The sequence below is a fragment of the Phytophthora cinnamomi genome (assembly GCF_018691715.1).
Source record: "Phytophthora cinnamomi strain GKB4 chromosome Unknown Contig16, whole genome shotgun sequence".
Classification (NCBI taxonomy): Eukaryota; Oomycota; class Peronosporomycetes; order Peronosporales; family Peronosporaceae; genus Phytophthora; species Phytophthora cinnamomi.
The window spans coordinates 970,395-995,042 of NW_027150949.1; the positions used below are offsets into that span (position 1 = coordinate 970,395).

The following is a 24,648-nucleotide window of genomic DNA, read 5'->3' on the forward strand; positions in this document are numbered from 1 at the left end:
TCATTTACGACGGAGCAGTCATTGACCAGAACATCTACAATCCTGAGAAGGATGTAGGCTACGAGTTGGCCCTCGTGTGGGCTGAATTTTCCCAGCGAATCAGCCCGGTACGTGCTGTTTTTCGATGGTGGCGCCAGGGGGAATCCAGGTCTGGGGGGTGGTGGCGCGGCTGTGGTCCGAGTCGGAGAATCACTGGCTGACGTCCAAGCCTGCTGGTTGGTTAGCATGTCGTACGCATCGAAACACACTACCAACAATTTAGCAGCGAATATCGGACCTCTTGCCAGATTGACGGCGTGCCTCGCCCATCAATGGGCACCTAGTCATGTGGTTGGTGATAGCTTCATGATCATCCGCCAGCATTCAAAGAGAAAGCCCCCATTGTTCAAACATCTGAAGGACATTTACTGGGCAAAGCAGGCGGGTCGCCGAACGCATTGCGTGCTCTCGTGGCAACATCATCTCACAGCGCACAACACAATGGCTGACACCCTTGCGAACATTGCGATGGATTCGAAAATTACCGCACAACGAGCGCCAAACTCAATGGAGGCTCTCCACTCCCAGTGAAAAGCTGCTGCAGCTCATACCCAGAATGATGTGGGGCATTGGAGGGAGGTGATATCCGCAGCGCGCCCACTTACTACCTGCAGCGCGGGTGTACTATCCCGATACACAGAAGGACAACAATTCCCAAAAGTTGTAGCTTTTGTGTGAATGGCTGTCACTGCACACTCAAAAAGCGCCGCCTCGTCTGCCAGTCTTCAACGACGACATGAACATGCTTGGAAGCAACCGTCGTACCGGTGGGGTTGTGTCTACTTCGTCGACCACGCAGCTCACCTCGGCTTCACCCGAACGGCAACTGCACCAAGGGCAATTCTTGCTCCCATACACGGCTACGACGTCTACAGCCTCGTCTCAATCGGAATGGCAACTACAACAGGGACAGTACGCCCTTCCAAGGTTTCCAGCTTCATCTTGCTCCCAGCCTGGGTCAAATCAGTTGAGTCAATTACAAAATTCGCCTCCGCAATTGCAGAACCAACACGAACCAAAACTTTCCCGTCTGCTACCCCTTTAACTCCTTTGAGCGCTGTGCAACATGTTACGCTCCAGTCTAATGAGCTTATACCGAGTAGAAGCAGTTTCGCCGTGTGTCCTGAACAGCTTTATCGTTTGCCTTGCGTCGAGGAACAAGCGTTTGCATCTCCGGCACTATCGCAAAGGGCTATGAATTTGTACGCGCGAGAATATGGCTATGCTGTCGTTTACAAGGGCACTAGCAACGACAAATTGGGTGGGAAGAGACTTATCCGCTACGGCTGTGGCCGACATGGGGTTTTACGTTGGGGGGGGCTACAATGTCGGCGCGTACGCCCTAATACAATGACTCGAAAGTGTGGGTGTCCAATGGAGGTGTATCTCGTACGAAAGAAGGACGGAGTCAGTAACGAGATATGGGAACTTCAACATCGTGGTCGCGCATTATTACACAACCACCTACCGTCTTCTCATGCAGGATCGCATCCAATCGATCGCAGGGCTTCGCGGACTGAAGCTGTTCAATTAGCAATTGCTGTGGATAGCGAAGCCGGTACTAGCGCTAGACAGACGATTGCCCGATTGATACTTGAGCATCCCAATTTGGTAATAGTACCAAGAGATGTGTACAACGAACGGGGTCGGGAGGGGTTTGCCATTGTGGGTGGTTCATCTCGCATTGAATTCATGCTACAGAATTTGAAGGAAGGACCATTTTTCGTTGCTCATAAGTATGACGAATCTAGGCGTCTAACGCACCTATTCTTTGCCTTTGAGGGGGCTATTGATGTGTACAAGTACAACTACGATTTGATCTTGATGGACTATAAATATCGTACCAATCGATTCAATGTGCCTTTGCTGAACATTGTTGGCGTGACGGGAATGAACACCACTATTCATATTGGCCAAGCCTTTCTCAGTGGAGAGCCGAAAGAGGACTATGACTGGGCTCTTACTCAGCTATTTAATCTACAGAGAGAACACAATATCCCTCCACCCCAAGTACTTCTTGTGGACAGAGATCGGGCATTACTGAATGCCCTCGAATTGATTTTCGTTCGCATTCCTGTATTACTGGGCTTGTGGTATATCATTAAGGATGTCCAGGCGCATGCTCGTCGGAGGTCATTTCCAAGGGAGGTCGACGCAACTACAGGTCAGCTGCAATATTCAATTGCACATAAAGAATTGTGTGATGCTTTTCTGCGTGTTGTATATGCAACAACGGAAGAAGACTACAACTTCCGCATACAAGAACTTTATGTTCTTTCTCCGGTTGAAGCTGCATATATTGATAATATCTAGCTTGACATTTGGAAGCGAGGAATTGTGCGTTGTTGGACAGATGGAGTTACACATTTTGACACGCACGCGACGTCGCGTGTAGAAGGATATCATGCTACGATGAAGTGTTGGCTAGGTTCTTCGACGGGAGACTTGTTGACCTTTTTTATACGCATTCAACATTGGTGGCGGCAGTCCATCGAAAGACATTGGATTCTTGTTTCTAATGCAGACATTTATGTACCAAGGCGACTTCAGGTTAGTATGTTTGCCTCGGTCGTCAAAGTTATTCATAGGAAAGCACTACTTCTATGACTGGATGCAATGAACCGAGTTGATCATTTAATCCGCCCATGTGGTGGATCATACGAACGGACATTTGGATTACCGTGTGCGCACACACTACACCGCAAGAAGCCACGTCATTTTCTCTCCATCCGGGTGATTTTCATCCACATTGGTGGATCCATCGAACTCAAGCTCCGCTTAAGTTACCAGCTAGGTTACTTGAACCAGAGCGCATACAAGATCGCAGAGCCTTGGAGCGTAGATCCAGACAACACACGGCAGGCTCGGGTCCACAGGGCGCGCGTCGTATTCCGTCCGGTTTTGAGTATTAGTCGATAACCAATATCACCTTGGATTGATGAATTATCACCAGAGATAGATGACTTCAAATCGGATTCGTAAATTTATCAATGCATATAGATGACTCAGAAGTCGAATAGATGACTTTATTTTGAGATAGATGATTAGTGTTACGGATAGATGATAGACGGCTACCGAGGTGTATAGTTGACTTTTTATCGGGATAAATGAGTAGAGCAGGATGGATTGATGATCCGAATAGGTTTGATAGATGAATAGCAAAACAGAATGCGAGGATATCTGTAACGGGGTTACACGCCCAAGTGGCTGCAAGCCACTTGTGAATTTAACAGATAGGTTATCTGTTAAAAGTTTCGGATGCTTCCTCACCTTGGTGTAAGACACACCAATGGATACATTGAAGTGGGCCACCACAGTGAGTGATCCACACCTACCTAAAGATCCTATTGGTAGAAAGCAGCATCTTTCTACCAATCAGAGTCATGCATATTAGCGGGGCTCTGACAGCCAGCCGCTGTCAACCCTTTCATAGATGATAAACAGTTTTTAGCAGATTTTAGAGGAAGATCAATTTACAAGCAATACAGTTCTCATTTTACATAATCTAAGTCACTTGGAATCCTTTCTCACTTAACTTATATTTGTGTATTCAAATATAATTAACCTAAGTAATTACTAAGGACTTACGCTTCCTCATACACGTTGCGCAATGTGTAAGCTAAAGTAGTGAGTCAAGTTAGACCCACTACAATATCATCTTTGTTAATCGTCACCTTCTGTATCGTTGTTGCGGCGATGTCCAGGACAATCGTGAGCATGGTAGGTATTCTTCTTTCCGAAATGATGCTTGCAGTGCTTGCAATAAGCACCTTTGTCATTGTTGCGTTTGCGTCTCTCAGCAATCATTTTCTTGTCGGGGTTGTCAGCACAGTATTGGACATGGTTTGACAAACCCCTTGAGCCATCGCAGCGTTTCAAGCAATGCTTGCACCGGTAGAACGCCCCACGACTGGCTCGACAACTCGATCATCAGGGTCAACTCCATCAACGTTTACATAGGTCTGTACACGGATGTTGCCATTCTGGTATGGCACATCGGCATGGGGAAGATCTCCCCGATAAACCACGAGAGACCCCCGTGATAAGGCCCCCAAATTGCTGCAATTCGTTTTGGTGAGGCACCAGCAAAACCACCGGGCACAAAGATCAGGTCTGTGTCCTCCTCAAGCACCAATAACAACGACGCTTGTACCCATTCCGGTGCAATCATTGCTGCAGCAGTCTCACAAGATTGGGAATCTCGGCGTAGCTGCTCGCCCTTGCTACTCGGGGTAGAGACTCCACAACAGTGAAACGCCCCAGCAAGCTCCATGCAAGGTGTACTCTAGAGACAAACGCTACGAGGTGCTGGTAGGCTAGGCGAAATGCCGGGTGCGCAAAATTTCTGTCCGCATCAATAACCGCTTGACGGTGAGTTGGGTTTCTCAGCTCTCGAAGCCACTTGCATATATGCAAGCCTTTGGTCTCACGCAGAATCATCTTCACCTCGTCAATTGCAAAAAAAATATCCAAAACAAAATATTCATGGTTTCAGAATTCCGCTCTCTCCCTTTAATTGTCCATTTTATCCCCGTAAAGCTAGTCCATCGTCTTCGGTGGAACTGATCGTGTCTCGATACGCCACAGTTTCTCCATCTTCAATATCCTCTGCGAGAGCAATTTCACTTTCCACTTCATGAGCGTTCATGTCTCCATCTTTATCACCAGCGGCAGCACCAGCAGCACTACCACCGGCATCGTAACGGTCGGCCCCAAAATCAGTATCCCGATTGGAACCTGTTTGGCCTTCTGTTGGTGGTGCGTCGGGGCTCTTTCGAGCCTTCTTGGCCGGGGCATAAGGGCGTGCGGGCGGTGCCGGCGACTCGGCGGCCAGCGCCGGGGCACTTTCGGGCCTTCTTGGTTGGTGATGAGGGCGTGCGGGGGGAGGGCATGTTGCTTGTGCGGTTGGAAGCTTGTCGACAAATCCGGTGTCGCCTTTCATTTGGTGCCAACTTCTGTTATATTTGAGGCGTGCGGCTCTGAACCAGAACAGCCGATTGCGTTACTCGAAATTTGTATGCACGCGCGCTGCAGGTAGCAAGTGGGCGCGCTGCGGATATCACGTCCCGGCATTGGATAGCCCAAACCTTATCTGAGGGATCTTCGGAACCCGCGACTGCCGCGGTGTAAGTAATGGCGCAACTCTAGGCTGAGCCGGGAGCTACGGCTAGAGTTTCGGTAGATAACGGAAGATATAGAGGCTTCTGCTGGTACGGATATAGGACGTCGTTAGCTAGAACTAAGTGACATCAATGTACCTCACTGAGAAATAAAACGAAACGAATGAGATCGCATGAAACTCCATGTTTATGCGTCCCATAATCATGATTATTCTTGCCAGTAGGTTAGCATGTAACGAACAAAAACAATGCAATATTTTATTACGCTGTACAGCGTACCGTAAACCACGGGTTCACCGCAACGCACAGCCTCAATACAATACGTAAAAATTGTAAGGTTTTCGGCAAAGACGGTGCAGAGATCAGATATATGGGGGTGACACAACATTTTTATCTTAATATTTGTATGGAAAAGGCTAAGCATTTCTTCAATCCGCAAATTATGCAATGTGTAGTGTGTGAATCATTTGGCCATCCGTTTCCTGCAACGAGCATCGGATCCTGTAGTTGCAAAACCTCCGCCTGGTGGCAAGAGGCACTAGACGGTGGTTACCTAGGGAGCACTAGGAACAAGCATGGTCGAGTAGCTGCAGGAAAGGCTAACTTTTAAATGACATCTGAATTTGCATTCCAGATCTCAAGTCGACTAACAAGCAAGGCTGTCGCCGACTCAAGCTCTAGTTCAGGCTGTCAAGACACTACAAAGTATACTTTAGCTGTGTTCAAGTAGCATGGCGGAGCCAAGTCCGCCAAAGCGAAGCCGTGCCAACACGGACGGCGACGCGGGAAGCAGCAGTGTGAGGCCCAAAGGGGTTACGCTGCAAGAACCACCGCTCATCACAAGCTTCGCGCATGAAGCCCTGGTGAAGTGGAAGCACGAGCGGGTCCTGTATGAAGATGCAGTGGAAAATCGCTGTGCGGAAACGGGAGAGGCTATCGCCGCCGTGCGAAGGCCCGTGCTGAAGAGCATAAACAAGAGGTTGTTGAAGTCGTTCTCGGAGTTCGAGTTACGAATTCCTGTTGAGAACATCACCGAGGAGATGCTGACTGCAGCAATTGATCACATCCTTGGCAGCGTGATGAATGATGCTACGCCGGACGTGATGGGGATCATGGCACAACACTTGAAGCTGGACCTGGGGCAGAAGGACGTGAAAGCACGCATCCTGGACTACTTCGACCGTATGGAGGAGGTAATTGAGGTGCACGGTCTGGGCAAGATCCTAAAAAGCAATACGAAGTTGAAGTGCAAGATCATAGTGGAGAATCTGAGACCCGGCACACTCAAAGATCAAGTCAAGCGGGTCATCGAATATGATCCTGCTCTCAAGGCAGACTTGCACCGCCTTTTTGATGTCGTGAAGCATGAGGCCATCAAGAACCAGCAGGCCTTCGACTTGTACCAGCGCATGGATAAGCGGGACAGTGGCAACAAGGACAACAGACACAAGAAGCAGCTTGGTCATGACAAGAAGCAGTTCAACTATGACAAGAAGCAGGTCATCAATGACAAAAAGCAGGGCCACCATGACGATCGAAGACCAGCACAGAGGCCAGCGCACAGGAAGCGCGAAGGTCCACCGCAGAATGGTTGCCTGCACTGCCGACGTGGTGATCACTGGCTGGAGGACTGCCCGACTGCCGACGAAACGCAGAAGAGGGAAGCATTGAGGGCATACTTGGAGAAGAAGAAGGGTGGTCCTGAAAAAACGACGGTGAAGCGCCTAGCAACGAGTGAATGTATCGGTGATCGAGAGGTCATTTTCAACGATCTGGTTGTAATGCATTATTGTTTGGACAACGGCACGACCTACAACATCATTCCGCGAAACATCGTCCAAGAGTTGCAAATCCTGGACCCTACTGTGGAGCCTCTGAAACTTGACACTCCAGTTGAAGGAGTAGCTGTCGGAGGAGCTCTGATTACATGCACAGAGTTTGTAGATCTGGATATTGGACTGCAAACTGTTGCTGGACGCGTGAATTTGCGTGGGCTGACCTGCATTATCACCGAGACCCCTGAAGAAGAATTCCTACTGGGCAAGAGGACGTTGAAGGCTCTCGGCATCGACGTCGACGAACTTCTGGCAGGACTGGTCACCCGGGGAGTTGCTGATATTGATCCGTTCGATGATGAGCGGGACTACAAGCCTATTTCTGGACCTGATGCTGATGCCATCAAAGTGCGTCTTCGTGAGATGGTTACAGAGGCAGTGAACAATGGGTTTCCGGCTGAAAGGAGTGAAGAGCTGTATGCAATTGCATCAAAAAGGGACATTTGGCGTCTACAAATTAGCGATGACCCCCCAGCTCGACTTACACCGTTCACGATTCGACTTAAGGATGGAGCGGAGCCCTATCGCTGCAAGCCCAGGAAATATGCCCCTGCGCAACGAGATTTCCTGCGTCAGTTCAACGAAAAGCTAATTGCCATCGGCTGGGCCTACAAAAATCCTGAGAGTCATTGGGCATGCCCAGCACTGCCTGTGCGCAAGCCCGGCAAGGAGAACGAGTGGAGACAGACGATTGACTTCAGACCGGTTAACGCTCTCACGTAGCCACTCGCAGGTGGCATGACTAACAATGAGACTCATCTGGAGGATGTAAGGGGCAAGGAGCACAAGCAAACAGCGGATTTCATCAAGAGTTTTTTTCAGATGGCCCTTGCTGCTGAGAGTCAAGAATGCCAGTCATACATGGCTGCTGATGGTGAAGTCATCACGCCAACTCGCCTGCAGCAAGGATCTGTCGACTCCTCCCTGCATTTTCAGCAGTCTATTGAGAAGGTGATGCGTGAGAAAAATCTTCTGTTCGAGCACGTACTTGTTTGGGTGGACGACCTACTCATATACGCACGAACAATTGATGAATTTCTCGAGACTATTGATTTGATTTACTCGCAGTTGGAGAAGTATGGCCTGTTCCTAGGAATGGACAAGACTTGTTTGTACACCAGAACCGCGAAGTGGTGTGGCCGTGTGCTGACCAAGGATGGTGTGTCGTACGACTCGAGCAAGATTCAAGCACTGATTGACATGCCCGTGCCCACCACTGCTGGGGCACTGCAACAATTCTTGTGTGCTGCCGGTTGGATGCGCAGCAGTTTGGTTGATTTTGCCCGGATGTGCAAGCCCCTGCAAGAACGACTGGACAAGGAGCTGGCTGGCACCCGTCGAACCAAACGTGTAGCTGGCAACATCTCTATAGAGCTGACCCCAGATGAAATTGAAAGCTTTCAACACGTGAAGAACCTGTTACAAAATGCTGCCACCCTTGCGCTACCAGACTCAGCAGGCACCATCTGCATGTACAGTGATGCGAGTGACGAGGGCTGGAGCATCATCTTGACGCAAGTGAAGGACTGGGATAACCGCACACCGGTCAGAGACCAGCACCATGACCTCTTGCACTGCATGAGCGGGACCTTCCATGGCGCCTCCCGGTACTGGAGCGTCATTGAAAAGGAGGGCTACCCGATTGTGCGGGCATGCTCCGAGCTGGACTACCTACTGATCAGAGACAAGGGCTTCAAGATGTTCACAGATCATAGAAATCTCATCTACATATTTGCACCGGGCTCTGAAATCGAGAAGCACATTCGTGGCAAACTGCTTCGCTGGAGTTTGAAGCTCAATGAGTACAACTATGAAATCGAGCACATTGCTGGCGAGGACAATGTCTGGGCTGACATGTTCTCCAGGTGGGCAGGAGAGAAATCGGCTGAAACTCACACTAGCTCGATGAAGCGATGGAATACTACAATGTCGCACCAGCTACGACCTCTAGTAGACATGGAATGGCCCAGTATCGCGGACATACAAGCAGCTCAGAGGGGCAAAGTAGCGCCCATATCACATCAGCTTGACGACCAAGATGTGTACGTCGACTCTTGTTCGAGGCCGTGGATTCCAGAGAAAGCTGATGACCTGCTTCTACGCCTCATGATTGTAGCCCACTGTGGAGCTCAGGGACATCGTGGAGTCAACGCGATGGTGCAACAACTTGAGCGGTTCTTTGACATCCCCAATGTGCACATCAAGGCAAGAGCATTCTGCGCTGACTGTCTATTGTGTCGCCATGTCAAGGGGGGCAACATTGTCCCTAGACCGTATGGCGAGCTGTTTCGATCCAAGGAGCGCAATGAAGGACTACACATGGATTTTCTCTACATTGGAAACTACGACAACACTAACGACTACATCTTGGTGCTGAAGGACGACTACTCTCACTTCTGCGAACTAGTGGCGTGCAAGCAGGCCGATGCAGCAACAGCAGCCCATGCTATCCTGGAATGGAACATGCGCTTTGGACCACCACAAGTACTGATCAGTGATACGGCGACCCACTTCAAAAACGAGCTGATAGCCGAGCTTGCTCACCGCATGCAGAGTCGCCAAAGTTTCACTGTAGCATACTGCCCATGGATCAATGGCAGCGTCGAGCGGATCAACAGGGACATCTTGCAAGTATTCCGTGTCATGATACTAGAGTTTCGGCTCCGACAAGAACAGTGGGTCGATCTTCTCCCCCTAGTTCAAGCAAATCTCAATCAGACTGCTGTGCCATCACTTGCCAACTTGTCGCCCATTGAAGTATTCACGGGTCTGGCGTGCCCATCTCCACTACAAAGCATAGTCGTGCAGACAGCCAAGGGCAACGCACAAGTGGTGAGCATTGAGGACATACCAGCCAGCATCAAGGTGAAGGTGGACGCGCTCCGTCAACATTTGCACCGCATGCACCAAAAGTTGGAACAAGCCAAGAGCGCACAAACCCGTCGAAACAAGCGCAACCAACGCAGCGCTACGCCTGTCAACTTTCACATCGGCGATTTCGTACTGTGGTCGCGAATTGAGTCGCGTCTGAAGACCAACAAGCTATCTGTGAAGTGGGTTGGACCCTACCGTGTCGTAGGCGCCAAACCCAACTCCTTCACTGTAGAACACCTTCTGACTGGTGCCACAAGAGAAGTGCATGGCTCTCGTCTCAAGATGTATGCAGATCGCTCTTTTGACGTCACGGAAGAAGTGATAGAGCACATCACCAATCAAGATGTATACCTGACAGTGCGAAACCTTGTCGATCATCGTCCCAGCTTGGATCATGGCTATGAAGTCCTTGTCGCCTGGGAAGGACTCGAAGACATCGAGAACTCATGGGAGCCTATAAAGCAACTACACGAGGACGTCAGAATCAAACTGCAGCACTACATTGATGAGGTCGCCGATGACGACCTTACTGCGTACATGGCAACGCTAACGCCGAACAACAACACCAAACCCAATTCTTCAACAACGCCATCGACAGCACTGAGTCGACCGCAGGCCAATCAAAAACGTGGATCAGGCACTGCTCGAGGTAACAAGACTCGACAACGCAACTACGGATAGCCTGCATTGGTGGGCTGTGTAGTGTGTGAATCATTTGGCCATCCGTTTCCTGCAACGAGCATCGGATCCTGTAGTTGCAAAACCTCCGCCTGGTGGCAAGAGGCACTAGACGGTGGTTACCTAGGGAGCACTAGGAACAAGCATGGTCGAGTAGCTGCAGGAAAGGCTAACTTTTAAATGACATCTGAATTTGCATTCCAGAGCTCAAGTCGACTAACAAGTAAGGCTGTCGCCGACTCAAGCTCTAGTTCAGGCTGTCAAGACACTACACAATGACAGGTTTAGTTTTTACGCCGTAAAAACTCATAATTTGCCAACAAATTATATAGGACAGGAACATTTTACGAGTGTCGCAATGAACCCGTGGTTTTACGGTAAACAGAAAGGTATGCTTTAGCAATTGACGTGGGAGTCCTCTGCCATCTCATTGGCAGACGGACGTCCAAGTCACACCCTTACATGCATAAAAGCAAAACGGTGAAGCACGCGACTGATAGACGCGAAAAATGCATTAGGGTTTAGCTGGTCTCAGCATTTAAAACGCGTGTTCGCCTTCCTCTCCATAATCGATGCTGCGGGCCATCGAACTGTCCCGATGTACTGTCGTGCTGCTTGACCCAAGCGACTTACCTTTTTGGTTGTTAATCGCCTGCGCACTACTCTCGAGACCCAATGCAGCCTACCTTCCGATCCAGCACATTTGGTGTACGGTCAAAACTCGAACCCAAGCTACGGCCAGCAACCGAGACACACTCCGACATTTTCCGCCTTGAGTTCAAGTGGCCACCAGCCCTCCACTTTTCAACTTGTTCAACAACCTCGCCTCCCCTTCAACGTAACTCGGTACTGTATAATGAGTTGGCTGCGCTCGCTCGTAGGCGGTCACCGCGCCACCAACGAACGCTACCTCGCGCCCAAGAAGACACCCTTCGAACTCGCACAGCACTACGTCCCCATTCTCAAATGGCTCCCCAACTACAAAATCGGACAAGACCTCAAGTTCGACCTCGTCGCAGGCATCACCGTCGCCATGATGCTCATCCCGCAAGAAGTATCGCTCTCCACCATCATGCACGTACCCGCGCACCACGGACTCTACACGGCCGCCACGGCGCCGCTCATCTACGCGCTCTTCGGCTCCAGCACCGTGCTCTCCGTCGCCAGCGGATCCGAGGTCGCGCTGCTCACCGGATCCATCCTCGAGCCCATCAAGGACGAGAAGGAGCGCGTCGCCACCGGCATCATGATCGCCTTCCTCAGCGGAGTCATCCTGCTGCTCGTCCGCGTCCTCAACCTCAGCCAGGTCGCAGACTTCTTCTCCAGACCTGTCATGGGCGGATTCATCTCGGCCGGCGGACTGCTCATCATGCTATCGCAGTTCCAGAACGTGCTCGGCGTCAAGTTCAACTCGCAGGACTACCCCGTGCAGACGCTCTACCAGAACTTGAAGCTCATCGGACACTCGAACAAGAACGCGTTGGCAGTGGGTTTGATCTCCATCGCGTATTTGATCGCAGGGAAGATTATCAAGAAGCGCTTCTTCCCGTCGCCTGTGCTATCCCAGTTATTCGACGAGCCATCCAAGACGAACTCGGCCAACGACCAACAGCAGACACAAGGAAACTCCGCCGACAGTCATGGATTCTCCATCACTGACGAGCAATACGTCGGTCTCGCTACCGCCCGCGCTCAAGCAGACGAGAACCAGGCCAAGTCGCTCAACCGCAAATCCATCGATTCCTCGCAGCATCGGTCAAAGCCCGTGCTGATTGCCATCTTCCTCGCTCGCACACTTTGCGACCTCGGACCCCTCGTCGTATGCATCTTCGGCGGCATCGTCGGATACAGCCTCGGACCCAAGGCCCTCAAACTCACCGGCACCGTGCCCGGGGGGTTCCCTGCACCCGTCCTGCCATGGTACGGATTCGACGACGACCTTATCAGCGGCGGACGCTTCGGCACCATCCTCGTCAACTCCCTCACCGTCTCGCTCGTCGTCTTCCTGTCCAGCATCGCCATGGCCAAGCGCCTCGCCATCCAGCGGGGAGAGGATATCAACACCGAGCAGGAGCTCACGGGTATCGGTGCCGCCAGCGTCGTCTGCGGCATCTTCCAGGCCATGCCCCCCACCGGCGGTATGTCGCGCACCGCTGTCAACATGCAGAACGCGCACACGCAGCTCGCCTCCATCGTCACCACGCTCATCGTCATCATCGCGCTATACACGCTCACGGGAACGCTCTACTACCTGCCCCGGGCCACACTCGCCTCCATCATTATCGTCGCGGGGTACACGCTCGTCGAGTTCAAGGAGGCCAAGTGGCTCTTCCGCGTCAAGCGCGACGAGTTCTTCGTCTGGGCCGCCTCCTTCATCCTCACGCTCGGACTGGGTGTGCTCGAGGGTCTGATCGCGTCGATCATCTGCTCCGTGCTGGCGCTCATGATCAAGACGAAGCGTTCACCCGTCGTGATTCTGGGTGAGCTGGACAACGGAACCCTGGTCGACCGCGACCTGTTCCCTGAAGCGCAAGATCTCAATGACATCATCATCATCCGCGCCGAGAGTTCGCTGTATTTCGCCAACTGCGAGCGCGTAGCCAAAGCTATCGAACGCGAGATGGCTCGACTTCGGAAGAAGGGTATCACCATTCACGGCGTGGTGCTGGACGCGTACCACATGAACGACCTGGACGCTACTACGATCCAGGTGCTGTCGGACACGCAGGAGAAGTTGGCGGTGCGCAAAGTTCGCTTCGCTATTGCGAACGCCAAGGGCCGTCTCCACGACATTTTAGCGGCGACGAACCTTCCCAAGCGCATTTTTGGAGGTGGCCCTCGTGTGTCTGTGGATGATGCTTTACGCTTGTTCCGCGCTTTGCCGGTGTCGGGTAATACGTCGCCGTCATCGTTGGGTGCTACCGCCGACCAGGGCTCCCGAGTATTGCATTTATGATTGAGCAAACAAGACTAGCAAAATAAATAACGCACTGCAACATCCACAGCCTACAGTAAATAATTGCAATGCCAAGTGATGAACATCCATTACGGCGCCATTAGTCCACATGCACCCTAGGGCAGGCATGAGGGACTCCCGCATCCCAGTATGTCTTGTTCGCACGGAGAAACAACATAATCTTCAACGTGAAGGGCAGCAGCGACTGGCGCTGCGTGTCCAGTCTCGCGAAGGCAACGCTGGCTCGTGAACATGGCAAGAATGGATTTGAACTCAGTGGAGGGAAAGCAACGAGAGTTTTTTGACGCGGTGCGAGCGTATGGTCATAGTTCAGCATCAATAAGTTATTTATGTAATATATAGCGTGGCCAAAATAAATTATGTTCGTACTATTACTGCAAATATTTTGAGCGCAATTGAATTTTTCGGGAGCCCTGCCGCCGACGTGGTGGTGTAGGCTTTTCGGCTTTCTGTGCGTATGCGTTATGCTACACACTGGGAGCTATTGTACCGCAGTGCACACGTTTCGAAGTAGGTAAGAAACTTGTTTTAACGAACTTTCCTTGTTTGCACATGTGCAGTTTGAATAGTACTACAAAGTGCACAGTAGCGATTGTAGTCATTGTTACTGCCTTTTTTTGTGCAAATAACAGTTTTCGTTTTGTAATAGTCGAAACGAATACTCCTCGGTCATATTTTGCCAAAAAAAAAGATATTCCCTGCACGCTGTGTAGGCTGAAGCGTATTTCATAAATATCAACAACACAATGCCAGGCTGTATGTGACGACGCTTAGCTACAGCTCTACGATAGTCGATGGTAAATTGATGTCTGCTGGTTTATGTTGGGCTGTAGTAGTCGGTGTTCAGGAGGGTACAAATGTTTCGTTTTAATAATGACCGAGTAGTTTTATATTTGTAGCTAGGAAAAATATTATTCAGACTTCGAGCTTCAATTAGTACTATTGTATCAATAGTAATATATATATGATTGAAGAACTATGTTAATATAAATGAAAATGATATGTCGAACGCATTTTACTACCCGCAGACTTGACGCTCACGCTGCTCGTGCCGTGCAATGAGTTAGAATGTAGTGTTGTTGTTACTTGTTAAGTAGTAGGTGGGATAATCACTGGTCTAGTTAAAACCAACAGCAGAATACTACGAACATGGTGGTTGTAGTCGAACAGAGCTCCGTTGTTCGAGCCTTGAAACCATAGTTTGAGGACATCACTACTGAAACCATCGTTGGGATGGAGGATCCAATGATAGCCCTTAACAGCTCCAGCAATGTCGTCTGCAGTCGCGTGGCACCAATACTGAGCTCCAACTGGTGGACGCCCGCTGAAGGCATCTGGACTGAGTCCGTTTCATTCCCTAACATGTCGGTATCCGTTGCGCCTTGCAAGTAAACGAATGAGCAGTAAAGATCGCTCTCTCGTCGCATCGCCGCCATTACCGCATGATCTCAGTGGTCTCTATAATCGCCAACCTAGCGTCCTCACCATCTCGTACTCTCTATTGAGAGTACGTGATCCAGGGAATGCTTAGTTCACTGCAGCCAGCTCTCAAGTCGGAGGTTTCACCAAGACAAGTACGTATATATAAGCTTCTTAACGCCCTCGCGCAGCACTACCATCGACTTCATTCCAACTTTTGCGAAATCGATAGCAACCATGGATTGGCTACGCTCCCTCGTAGGCGGTCACCGCGCCGCCAACGAACGCTACCTCGCGCCCAAGAAGACACCCTTCGAACTCGCACAGCACTACGTCCCCATTCTCAAATGGCTCCCCAACTACAAAATCGGACAAGACCTCAAGTTCGACCTCGTCGCAGGCATCACCGTCGCCATGATGCTCATCCCGCAAGAAGTATCGCTCTCCACCATCATGCACGTACCCGCGCACCACGGACTCTACACGGCCGCCACGGCGCCGCTCATCTACGCGCTCTTCGGCTCCAGCACCGTGCTCTCCGTCGCCAGCGGATCCGAGGTCGCGCTGCTCACCGGATCCATCCTCGAGCCCATCAAGGACGAGAAGGAGCGCGTCGCCACCGGCATCATGATCGCCTTCCTCAGCGGAGTCATCCTGCTGCTCGTCCGCGTCCTCAACCTCAGCCAGGTCGCAGACTTCTTCTCCAGACCTGTCATGGGCGGATTCATCTCGGCCGGCGGACTGCTCATCATGCTATCGCAGTTCCAGAACGTGCTCGGCGTCAAGTTCAACTCGCAGGACTACCCCGTGCAGACGCTCTACCAGAACTTGAAGCTCATCGGACACTCGAACAAGAACGCGTTGGCAGTGGGTTTGATCTCCATCGCGTATTTGATCGCAGGAAGATTATCAAGAAGCGCTTCTTCCCGTCGCCTGTGCTATCCCAGTTATTCGACGAGCCATCCAAGACGAACTCGGCCAACGACCAACAGCAGACACAAGGAAACTCCGCCGACAGTCATGGATTCTCCATCACTGACGAGCAATACGTCGGTCTCGCTACCGCCCGCGCTCAAGCAGACGAGAACCAGGCCAAGTCGCTCAACCGCAAATCCATCGATTCCTCGCAGCATCGGTCAAAGCCCGTGCTGATTGCCATCTTCCTCGCTCGCACACTTTGCGACCTCGGACCCCTCGTCGTATGCATCTTCGGCGGCATCGTCGGATACAGCCTCGGACCCAAGGCCCTCAAACTCACCGGCACCGTGCCCGGGGGGTTCCCTGCACCCGTCCTGCCATGGTACGGATTCGACGACGACCTTATCAGCGGCGGACGCTTCGGCACCATCCTCGTCAACTCCCTCACCGTCTCGCTCGTCGTCTTCCTGTCCAGCATCGCCATGGCCAAGCGCCTCGCCATCCAGCGGGGAGAGGATATCAACACCGAGCAGGAGCTCACGGGTATCGGTGCCGCCAGCGTCGTCTGCGGCATCTTCCAGGCCATGCCCCCCACCGGCGGTATGTCGCGCACCGCTGTCAACATGCAGAACGCGCACACGCAGCTCGCCTCCATCGTCACCACGCTCATCGTCATCATCGCGCTATACACGCTCACGGGAACGCTCTACTACCTGCCCCGGGCCACACTCGCCTCCATCATTATCGTCGCGGGGTACACGCTCGTCGAGTTCAAGGAGGCCAAGTGGCTCTTCCGCGTCAAGCGCGACGAGTTCTTCGTCTGGGCCGCCTCCTTCATCCTCACGCTCGGACTGGGTGTGCTCGAGGGTCTGATCGCGTCGATCATCTGCTCCGTGCTGGCGCTCATGATCAAGACGAAGCGTTCACCCGTCGTGATTTTGGGTGAGCTGAATAACGGCAGCCTTGTAGACCGCAACCTGTTTCCGGACGCGCGTCACCTTGAGGGCATTGTTGTCGTTCGTGTCGAAAGCTCACTTTACTTCGCGAACTGTGAGCGCGTCTCCCAAGCCATCGAGCGTGAGATGGCGTATCTCTCGAAACAGGGTAGCGCGACGACCGGGGTCGTTCTTGATGCGTATCACATGAACGACATGGACGCTACTACGATCCAGGTGTTGTCGGACACGCAGGAGAAGTTGGCGGTGCGCGGCGTGCGCTTCGTTATCGCGAACGCCAAGGGCCACCTGCGCGATTTGCTGTCGACAACGAATCTGCCAGCTCGCCTCCTTGGTGGAAATCCAAGCATCTCTGTCGAGGATGCCATACGCTTGCTCCGTGCAGCAACTCCTTCGGGGATCAAGTCGCCGTCTGGAGCTGAAGCCGAGCACGTCTAGGGCGTACGTAGTAGACCACGAAGTGACACGGCTTGATCTCGTTCTGCACCTCCATTTTCACCATCTCCCGTCTCACTGAATAATAAAACCTTTCGCGACAAAGTCGTTGCATATTCACAGTCCGGTGTTGCACTTCTACAGAACCTCTTCCATGTACAGAGACGCTCAATCTTGGCGATCGTTACATGTAAGAAATCATCGTTAGTGAAAAAGTTCAGCAAAGTTGGTCGAATTGGTAATAGGGTAAACGCGACAAAGTACCATTCGAGATGAAACTGCACGCGAGTGAGCTAAAGTGGGGTGCAAATAGAGCCACAAAATGATCCCAGCGTAAATGACACACCATCCCTCAATTCCGCACCTATATCCGCTCAAGATATTACCAGCAGTACGGTGCACTGAAATGAACTAACGCTCTACTTGCCACACAACTCGAGCAAAGCGTTGTGTGCCCAGAAGATAGATTGCTCCAAGAGTCTCCATTTCGACACGCGAGTTTCATGCCAAGCTATTGGTCCAAGTGCAGCCAACTAAATGGTCTAGGCCTGGGGCTTCACGTCACGTACTACAGGCGCTGCTTTCTCAGAGGTCGGCATCGCCTCCAGCCATCTGAAACGATGCTACATGCCGCTACCGCTTTAGCAGATACGCATCCAGGTCGTAAATCGTCCCAAGGCGTCGTTCAAACATCCAAGATCTACTAGGACTTATCGACCTCAAGTCAACACCTACTCGAATAAACCTCCACCCAACTCACTCCGACATTTCCCGCCTTGAGCTCAAGTCGCCACCACTCCTCCACTCTTCAACCCGTTCAACAACCTCGCCTCCCCTTCAACGTAACTCGGTACTGTATAATGAGTTGGCTGCGCTCGCTCGTAGGCGGTCACCGCGCCACCAACGAACGCTACCTCGCGCCCAAGAAGACACCCTTCGAACTCGCACAGCACTACGTCCCCATTCTCAAATGGCTCCCCAACTACAAAATCGGACAAGACCTCAAGTTCGACCTCGTCGCAGGCATCACCGTCGCCATGATGCTCATCCCGCAAGAAGTATCGCTCTCCACCATCATGCACGTACCCGCGCACCACGGACTCTACACGGCCGCCACGGCGCCGCTCATCTACGCGCTCTTCGGCTCCAGCACCGTGCTCTCCGTCGCCAGCGGATCCGAGGTCGCGCTGCTCACCGGATCCATCCTCGAGCCCATCAAGGACGAGAAGGAGCGCGTCGCCACCGGCATCATGATCGCCTTCCTCAGCGGAGTCATCCTGCTGCTCGTCCGCGTCCTCAACCTCAGCCAGGTCGCAGACTTCTTCTCCAGACCTGTCATGGGCGGATTCATCTCGGCCGGCGGACTGCTCATCATGCTATCGCAGTTCCAGAACGTGCTCGGCGTCAAGTTCAACTCGCAGGACTACCCCGTGCAGACGCTCTACCAGAACTTGAAGCTCATCGGACACTCGAACAAGAACGCGTTGGCAGTGGGTTTGATCTCCATCGCGTATTTGATCGCAGTGAAGATTATCAAGAAGCGCTTCTTCCCGTCGCCTGTGCTATCCCAGTTATTCGACGAGCCATCCAAGACGAACTCGGCCAACGACCAACAGCAGACACAAGGAAACTCCGCTGACAGTCATGGATTCTCCATCACTGACGAGCAATACGTCGGTCTCGCTACCGCCCGCGCTCAAGCAGACGAGAACCAGGCCAAGTCGCTCAACCGCAAATCCATCGATTCCTCGCAGCATCGGTCAAAGCCCGTGCTGATTGCCATCTTCCTCGCTCGCACACTTTGCGACCTCGGACCCCTCGTCGTATGCATCTTCGGCGGCATCGTCGGATACAGCCTCGGACCCAAGGCCCTCAAACTCACCGGCACCGTGCCCGGGGGGTTCCCTGCACCCGTCCTGCCATGGTACGGATTCGACGACGACCTTATCAGCGGCGGACGCTTCGGCACCATCCTCGTCAACTCCCTCACCGTCTCGCTCGTCGTCTTCCTGTCCAGCATCGCCATGGCCAAGCGCCTCGCCATCCAGCGAGGAGAGGATATCAACACCGAGCAGGAGCTCACGGGTATCGGTGCCGCCAGCGTCGTCTGCGGCATCTTCCAGGCCATGCCCCCCACCGGCGGTATGTCGCGCACCGCTGTCAACATGCAGAACGCGCACACGCAGCTCGCCTCCATCGTCACCACGCTCATCGTCATCATCGCGCTATACACGCTCACGGGAACGCTCTACTACCTGCCCCGGGCCACACTCGCCTCCATCATTATCGTCGCGGGGTACACGCTCGTCGAGTTCAAGGAGGCCAAGTGGCTCTTCCGCGTCAAGCGCGACGAGTTCTTCGTCTGGGCCGCCTCCTTCATCCTCACGCTCGGACTGGGTGTGCTCGAGGGTCTGATCGCGTCGATCATCTGCTCCGTGCTGGCGCTCATGATCAAGACGAAGCGTTCACCCGTCGTGATTCTGGGTGAGCTGGACAACGGAACCCTGGTCGACCGCGACCTGTTCCCTGAAGCGCATGATCTCAATGACATCATCATCGTCCGCGCCGAGAGTTCGCTGTACTTCGCGAACTGTGAGCGCGTAGCCAAAGCTATCGAACGCGAGATGGCTCGACTTCGGAAGAAGGGTATCACCATTCACGGCGTGGTGTTGGACGCGTACCACATGAACGACCTGGACGCCACTACGATCCAGGTGCTGTCGGACACGCAGGAGAAGTTGGCGGTGCGCAAAGTTCGCTTCGCTATTGCGAACGCCAAGGGCCGTCTCCACGACATTTTGGCGGCGACGAACCTTCCCAAGCGCCTGCTGAGTGGGAATCCGAGCATCTCTCTGGATGACGCTGTTCGTTTGTTCCGCGCGCCTCCACGCTCGGACAATGCTGCGTAATTGTCAGCGCGGACGTCGCTGAGAACCCGCTCCCGAGGCTAAGACGGCAGCGTTCCGGCTGTCTCCTACAACGCAAAAAATGTGCAACTAGTCAGTGGCGATAGCAGCAACGCTAGACAGTAGGAGCACTTACCATCATCTGGGCGTCTGGGCTGTCGAGGAAAACCTGCATTTAACGAAACAACAATTCATGCCCTAACAATGTGAGCTTTGTCCACACTGCGGCCCGGTGAGATTCGAATCTTTCTGTGGCATTCGATCCTTTATTTTCGCAGTCAGCAGTAGTAGTTTCAATTCTTGAGGGGCACCAGTTTGCCAGTTGTCGGGTCTACGCAGTACTTCTCGTCGTGTTTCTTTAGCCATTCTTCGTACTCCCTTGCCTCCGGGTGAAATTTGCAAACTTGCTCAAACACCGCTTCCTGCATCGCAAGCTTCGACTCGGGGACATATTCGTTTGAATCATCTATTTTCCCCTCGAATTTGTCCTCTGCCTGCTCTGCTTCGTCGTAAAAAAAAGTTTCATCCCCTTCGGGGTTGTCGGTCATCACGGATCGAAACGCTTCTCGGAGGTACGGGTGGTGAAGGGCTTCCACCGCAGTGATGCGCTTTTTCGGATCATAAACAAGCAGTTTCTCCAGGAGATCTAGTGCCTGTTGGTTCGCGTTCGGGTATAGCTCTCCAAACGGAATCTTGGATCTCCGACGCTGACGGTGCACCCACTTTTGCGCGGCCTCTTTGTGAATATAGGCGGTGTACGAGATATCTGGCGTGCCAAGAACATTGAATATCTTGTTCAGCTGGTTGGTTGTGCTGGAGCCGGGAAATAACGGCTTGCGGCCTAATAGCTCTCCCAAAATACAGCCAGCAGACCACAAGTCCGAAGGTTTGTCGTAGCGGCAGCCATCCAACAGAATTTCAGGGGCACGATACCACCGCGTTACCACGTATTCGGTCAGCTCTACGAACATGTCTTCAGGGGAAGCGCCCTTTATCCTTTTCGCCTTTGAGTAATCAACGTATCGTGCAAGTCCGAGGTCGCAGATCTTGGCCTCGCACGTGCTCGTCACCAGGATATTCGATGGCTTCAGATCCCGGTGAAGAACATCCGCCGAGTGCAAATAGGCTAGTGCTCGCAGAATTTGCCGCATGAAGTGCGCTACGTGTTCATCCGTGAGAGTTTGAGTCGAGTGAATCACGCGGTGTAAGTCCGTCTCCATGAGATCCGTTACCAGATAAATGTCTTCCAAGTACGACAACCGCTCTGGTCTAGGCACATCGTACAGTGTGATAAGGTTTGGGTGGTTCAGCTGCCCAAGTAGACACAGCTCCCGAAGTATCCGCTTCGTATCGGGCAAATCTTGAAATGCGTTGGTAACCTTCTTGATAGCAACAGTCGTGCCTGACTCAATGTCACTCGCAGCAACCACTTCGCCGTACGTTCCAGCACCCACCACCTTAATCAGCTGGTACTTTTTCGGAACATCGAATTTTGTTGTCTTCCCCGTGAAATTGTGGTTATCTCGAGTCAAACGTGCCAGCTCACGTTTGTCTTCGTTGTCTGATGATACATTTCCCGCGTTGACTATGCCTTTCGCGTGCTTTCCTGATGAATTTGTTCTACTCCGAATCTCACGAGATATATACCGTCCTTCCCCTCCTGTTGGAAGATTAAATGCTCCAGTGGAGGCGCGTTTGTCGGATCGGATAAATTCGCGAAGATTGTAGCTGGATAAACTCTGAAGTAGTGCCTCGTCACCAGACCCTCTTCTGGATTCCACTAATCTGCCATCACTTGCCATGCGCCGGAGCCCTTGAGACTGGGGAAAGTCCTCCGCAGACGTAACAGAGGGAGCAAAAATGATACCAAGCTGAATTCGACCACGAAAAACAGTCGGTGGTGCCCACGATTCTTTGCAATCGTTGTACTGGTCGCATAGATTGTGCCAACGAGGAAGCGCTCCGTTAGCCTTTGCATCGGCGGATCCATTCACAAGTGACAGATGAGGTGTAACGTTAATCTTGCAGACACCCAACAGCTCATCAGGTAGCATAAAGCGGCTCTGAAACACCTCGACCTTCAGGAAGTACGTAAAGCCTCGTGCGCAGCCCGGAAACTCTAAACGCAGGTTGCTGGACCAGTCTGGATTGAGTGTACCAACTTTATGGTGGCCATCTGGAGCCGTCACCGGCATGCACTTACAGATATTCGTGACACATCCACTCGGATCACCGATTTTCGCCACGGCTCGTTCTCCAGATATTCCAGCAGCACGCTTTAACCCACGGAAAAATCGAGTCCCCTTGGAAGGACGACGGTTCTCTTTATGAGAACCACCTATCGACGAGTTCGCCAACTCGTCGGGCTTATTTTCACCCTCCTTCAAGTTTAGTCCACGCAAAGTCTGCTCCATATGCTTCCCTTCCTCCAGGATGCATCGAGCGTACACCGGGTACCCCTTCTTGGGAGCAGGAGCGGACAACGAGTGCTGTGAGCCTCCCTTGGAAGAACTCTCACCTCCATTTTCAGATGCATGTAACTGTTGCGCCTGTAAAATCTGGACGTAAAATGTTCCCGGAGGAATTGAGTGCGAGATAGCAGAGGCTTCCCCAGGCAGGACAAGTCGGATATTTTCTCCACGCGGGGCGTCATCGAATGCAACAGAGAGTGCAACTGCATCTCCGTTCAAATGCCAGCGCACTAAGCGGTCTTTGTGATCCAGCCACAGTTCATGCACAAACAGTTGCGTGACCCGCCGGTTGTCTGTGTCGAGCAAATTGTACGTTTCTTTTCCGGTGACCACAAGGCGCCTTGTCCATTGCGATGATGGTGTCGATGCGCTACCAGGGGTCGACTTCGGTGCTTCTACCGTTTTAGGTGACAGAACGTACGAGTTGACTGGGATCGGGGAAGGCGCGAGACCATCATGGTGGGCACCTGTTTCGTCTACACAGTCGGCGTCTCCTCGCACCAGCTCAATGACTTCCAATAGCGAGAAATTATCCACAGTGACAGAGTCCAGAAGCGTGGAGATAAATAACAAAACTCCGTCGTACCGGCGATACTGACCCCAGAACGGCACAATCGGCGGAAAGTTGGATGTCACGACGACATCCGGGTGCATACTCCGGAAGAGTAATGGAAAATCGCCAATCTCTTGGCGCAACAGTGCTCCAAGCAGCCGGTAAAACTTGTGAGGCTCCAAGGGCTGCGACGCGAATGCTACGTACGGGCGCGTCACCTCAGGGGCCTTAGAAATTGCGATCTGTCAAGCAGCATTCACACAACAAAGAGAGTCAGCCGCCCAATTTACCCAGATCGCCTTCTGCAACATCAAAGCAACACTAACGCTGATAGCACGCTTCCACTGTTCCTTCTCAAAAGCTGTCCGCGAGCTCAGGTGGTTGATGTGGTTGCCTTCCGCAATCACGCGGAAGCCATTGGGCTTTCCCATGTCTTCGTCTTGAATACCCTGCAGTTGAATCCGTCCAATAAGTTTCGTATTCGAGATAAAATCCTCTCGCGTTTCATAGAACGCAAGAGTGTCCTCCTCCAAAACGCAGTACGTCGCCTTCCAGCTCATGAGCACGTCGCTCTTCTTGCTCAGGTAGCCTTCAAACGCAATATCGCGGTCCGTGCGGTACCGAATAGTGTGTGACCTGCCTCGTTCCACTGGTCGGGGCACCGTAAGAGGTTTTGCTACAGGTGCCGACGCCTGAGTAGACACCTTCCGTCTCGGCGGAGTCTCAACCGAAGCCGAGGACAAAGACCTCAACGGCGGCGTCGACGGAGCCACAGACGATGTGTCCGAGTCCGTGGCTCCTTCATGGTCGCTCTCCTCCAGGAACAGCTTGCTCGTGTCGCCCATCCTCGGGTGCGGCCGCTTCGGCGCGCTGCCCGGTTGGATCCGCTGCTGCAAGATGCCCAGGAACGCCGCCATCCTGGTGCGGTGCACCGGGTCGGTGTTCTTGACCGTAATGCCGATCTGCTCCGAGTCGTGGAGCTGCTCCATCCTGACCAGCAGCACCGTCTTGAGCCCGTAGTTGTCCGCCACGCTGGCGTACGCCAACACCACGAACGGGCCCTTCTGTCCTGATTTCTGCGGGAAGACGACCAGATCCTTCCCCACTGTCCTGACAAACTGCTCCTGGAAGCCGTCGGCCTTCCCCGCTGCTACAACTGCTGCAGCAGCATTGATGCTACCTGTATTGTGCACTGCAGCTGCTGTGCCTGAGCTCTGGGCCTTGTCCTCCTCCTCCTCCTTGGCAGCTCGGAGCTTGTACCGCGTGAAGGTGCAGCTGGAGCTCACGTGTTGCGTGGCGTTCTGCCACAGCGAGTGGAACAGCTCCAGCGCCATCCAGGGCTGCTCGATGCGCTCGATCTGCACGGCCACGTCGTCCTCCTCGTCCAGCGTCAGGTTGCTCTCCCGGCGGCGCATCATGGTGCTGCGCATAATTGTACCACAAAACGGGTACCTCTACTTGGCGGCG

The 24,648-nt window shown here is 52.6% G+C and overlaps 7 protein-coding genes across 11 annotated transcripts; 5 read left to right on the top strand and 2 right to left on the bottom strand.

Annotated features, from left to right (window-relative positions):
* Window positions 1-5,890: 5,890 nt before the first annotated feature.
* On the top strand, window positions 5,891-7,717 carry IUM83_02459 (uncharacterized protein; the record flags this gene model as incomplete). Of its 2 annotated transcripts, XM_067926378.1 has the most annotated exons (2): window positions 6,200-6,620; window positions 6,677-6,690. In XM_067926378.1, 2 exons carry the CDS (start codon window positions 6,200-6,202, stop codon window positions 6,688-6,690), a joined length of 435 nt encoding a protein of 144 aa, XP_067796471.1. The 2 variants fall into 2 exon arrangements, with proteins under 2 accessions (XP_067796470.1, XP_067796471.1); XM_067926377.1 differs by having other exon boundaries at window positions 5,891-7,717.
* A 15-nt stretch (window positions 7,718-7,732) lies between these two features.
* Window positions 7,733-8,945, top strand: IUM83_02460 (DNA/RNA polymerase; the record flags this gene model as incomplete). The annotated part of the gene is made up of 2 exons (XM_067926379.1): window positions 7,733-8,859; window positions 8,933-8,945. The coding sequence occupies 2 exons, from the start codon at window positions 7,733-7,735 to the stop codon at window positions 8,943-8,945; spliced, it is 1,140 nt and encodes a 379-aa protein (XP_067796581.1).
* A 2,457-nt stretch (window positions 8,946-11,402) lies between these two features.
* Window positions 11,403-13,502, top strand: IUM83_02461 (the record flags this gene model as incomplete). Of its 2 annotated transcripts, none has more annotated exons than XM_067926380.1 (1): window positions 11,403-13,502. In XM_067926380.1, one exon carries the CDS (start codon window positions 11,403-11,405, stop codon window positions 13,500-13,502), a length of 2,100 nt encoding a protein of 699 aa, XP_067796544.1. The 2 variants fall into 2 exon arrangements, with proteins under 2 accessions (XP_067796544.1, XP_067796545.1); XM_067926381.1 differs by having other exon boundaries at window positions 11,916-13,502.
* A 1,677-nt stretch (window positions 13,503-15,179) lies between these two features.
* On the top strand, window positions 15,180-17,254 carry IUM83_02462 (Sulfate Permease (SulP) Family; the record flags this gene model as incomplete). The annotated part of the gene is made up of 2 exons (XM_067926382.1): window positions 15,180-15,809; window positions 15,890-17,254. The coding sequence occupies 2 exons, from the start codon at window positions 15,180-15,182 to the stop codon at window positions 17,252-17,254; spliced, it is 1,995 nt and encodes a 664-aa protein (XP_067796732.1).
* Window positions 17,255-18,111: 857 nt separating this feature from the next.
* Window positions 18,112-20,160, top strand: IUM83_02463 (the record flags this gene model as incomplete). 3 transcript variants are annotated; one of them, XM_067926383.1, is made up of 1 exon in its annotated part: window positions 18,112-20,160. In XM_067926383.1, one exon carries the CDS (start codon window positions 18,112-18,114, stop codon window positions 20,158-20,160), a length of 2,049 nt encoding a protein of 682 aa, XP_067796543.1. The 3 variants fall into 3 exon arrangements, with proteins under 3 accessions (XP_067796543.1, XP_067796542.1, XP_067796541.1); XM_067926384.1 differs by having other exon boundaries at window positions 19,645-20,160; XM_067926385.1 differs by having other exon boundaries at window positions 19,876-20,160.
* Window positions 20,161-20,450: 290 nt separating this feature from the next.
* On the bottom strand, window positions 20,451-21,698 carry IUM83_02464 (CMGC/MAPK protein kinase; the record flags this gene model as incomplete). Its single annotated transcript, XM_067926386.1, has 1 exon — window positions 20,451-21,698. The coding sequence occupies one exon, from the start codon at window positions 21,696-21,698 to the stop codon at window positions 20,451-20,453; it is 1,248 nt and encodes a 415-aa protein (XP_067796546.1).
* Window positions 21,699-23,133: 1,435 nt separating this feature from the next.
* On the bottom strand, window positions 23,134-24,611 carry IUM83_02465 (CMGC/MAPK protein kinase; the record flags this gene model as incomplete). Its single annotated transcript, XM_067926387.1, has 4 exons — window positions 23,134-23,140; window positions 23,215-23,423; window positions 23,508-24,337; window positions 24,389-24,611. 4 exons carry the CDS (start codon window positions 24,609-24,611, stop codon window positions 23,134-23,136), a joined length of 1,269 nt encoding a protein of 422 aa, XP_067796788.1.
* Window positions 24,612-24,648: the final 37 nt, after the last annotated feature.